This window comes from Sinocyclocheilus grahami, unplaced genomic scaffold, assembly GCF_001515645.1.
Source record: "Sinocyclocheilus grahami isolate Dianchi unplaced genomic scaffold, SAMN03320097.WGS_v1.1 scaffold1907.1, whole genome shotgun sequence".
NCBI lineage: Eukaryota > Metazoa > Chordata > Actinopteri > Cypriniformes > Cyprinidae > Sinocyclocheilus > Sinocyclocheilus grahami.
In genome coordinates this window covers 1-1,085 of record NW_015507086.1, presented here as the reverse complement: position 1 = coordinate 1,085, position 1,085 = coordinate 1, and the positions used below count along the sequence as shown (strand labels likewise).

The 1,085-nt window shown below is 43.2% G+C and overlaps 1 protein-coding gene across 1 annotated transcript; it reads left to right on the top strand.

Annotated features, from left to right (window-relative positions):
* The first annotated feature begins 77 nt into the window (after window positions 1-77).
* Window positions 78-776, top strand: LOC107573260 (histidine triad nucleotide-binding protein 1-like). Its single transcript, XM_016259692.1, has 2 exons — window positions 78-250; window positions 633-776. The coding sequence occupies exons 1-2, from the start codon at window positions 140-142 to the stop codon at window positions 759-761; spliced, it is 240 nt and encodes a 79-aa protein (XP_016115178.1). The 5' UTR covers window positions 78-139; the 3' UTR covers window positions 762-776.
* Window positions 777-1,085: the final 309 nt, after the last annotated feature.

Here is a 1,085-nt window from a genome sequence, read left to right as displayed (position 1 = left end):
CGCTTGATGCTTTTATTATGAAAAATAGTTAATTTTAGCTGTCCAATCATGTGCTCGGTCGTCAGAGGGAATTGTCCAATCGTTGTCGTTCTGAGCTGTGCGTGATTGACAGAAGCAGGTCTCTGAGTCTGTGGTCATCATGGCGGATGAGGTGTCTCGAGCTCAGGGCGCGCAGGCGGGAGGAGACACGATCTTCGGGAAAATCATCCGCAAAGAGATTCCTGCCAACATCATCTATGAAGATGATCAGGTGCGGTCTGTTTGTGCAGCTGCACTGCTTCAGCGCTGACACGCTAATGCGGTTGATTCTGCGCCTGCTGCTGCAGCATTAAAATGATCTTCAGTGAGAACCATAAACGGTCTGATCTCTGTTCAGTTGCAAATTCAACTCGAGCTCTGCAGTTCAGCTGGAATCGAGGAGATCTGGAAATGTGCCGTAATTTTGCGCTAGTTCTGCACTTGACTGTGAACTGTCGCATTTCTCCACGTGCTGCCATTGCGCATATGTTAATGAATGGTTTTTGTTGCACAGCAGCTGTGCTATTTTTATGCTTCATTTTAAATATATATTTCATACACCTAGTTGAATGTAGAATACACGTTGTTAAACTTTCTCTGTGTTTGTGTATTAGTGTATTGCCTTCCATGATGTGGCCCCTCAGGCTCCCACTCACTTCTTGGTGGTCCCCAGAAAGCCCATCTCTCAGATCTCAGAAGCAGAGGACGCTGATAAAGAGGTCAGTATTAAACTGATACTGTAACAAAATGTGTTTGAAGTTACTACTTCATTAGCCACAGACCTTCAAATGAATCTATTGCCCATGAATCTGTTGATTGCCATAGTATTTACATATACTTTGCTTTTGAAGTACTTTTTGTTTTCTCCTTGGACACTTAATAAACATTCTTTAATAAACAGTTCTGCACACAACATTAAGTCAAGTCACCTTCTAGTAGGGCTGGGCCGATAAACGATATCATATCGAATCGTCGATAACGATGATAAGCTCTGGACATTTTTACTCGATATGGATTGATCTAAGAGCCACACAGCAGAAATATGCGACAACAGCCAATCAGCGTGC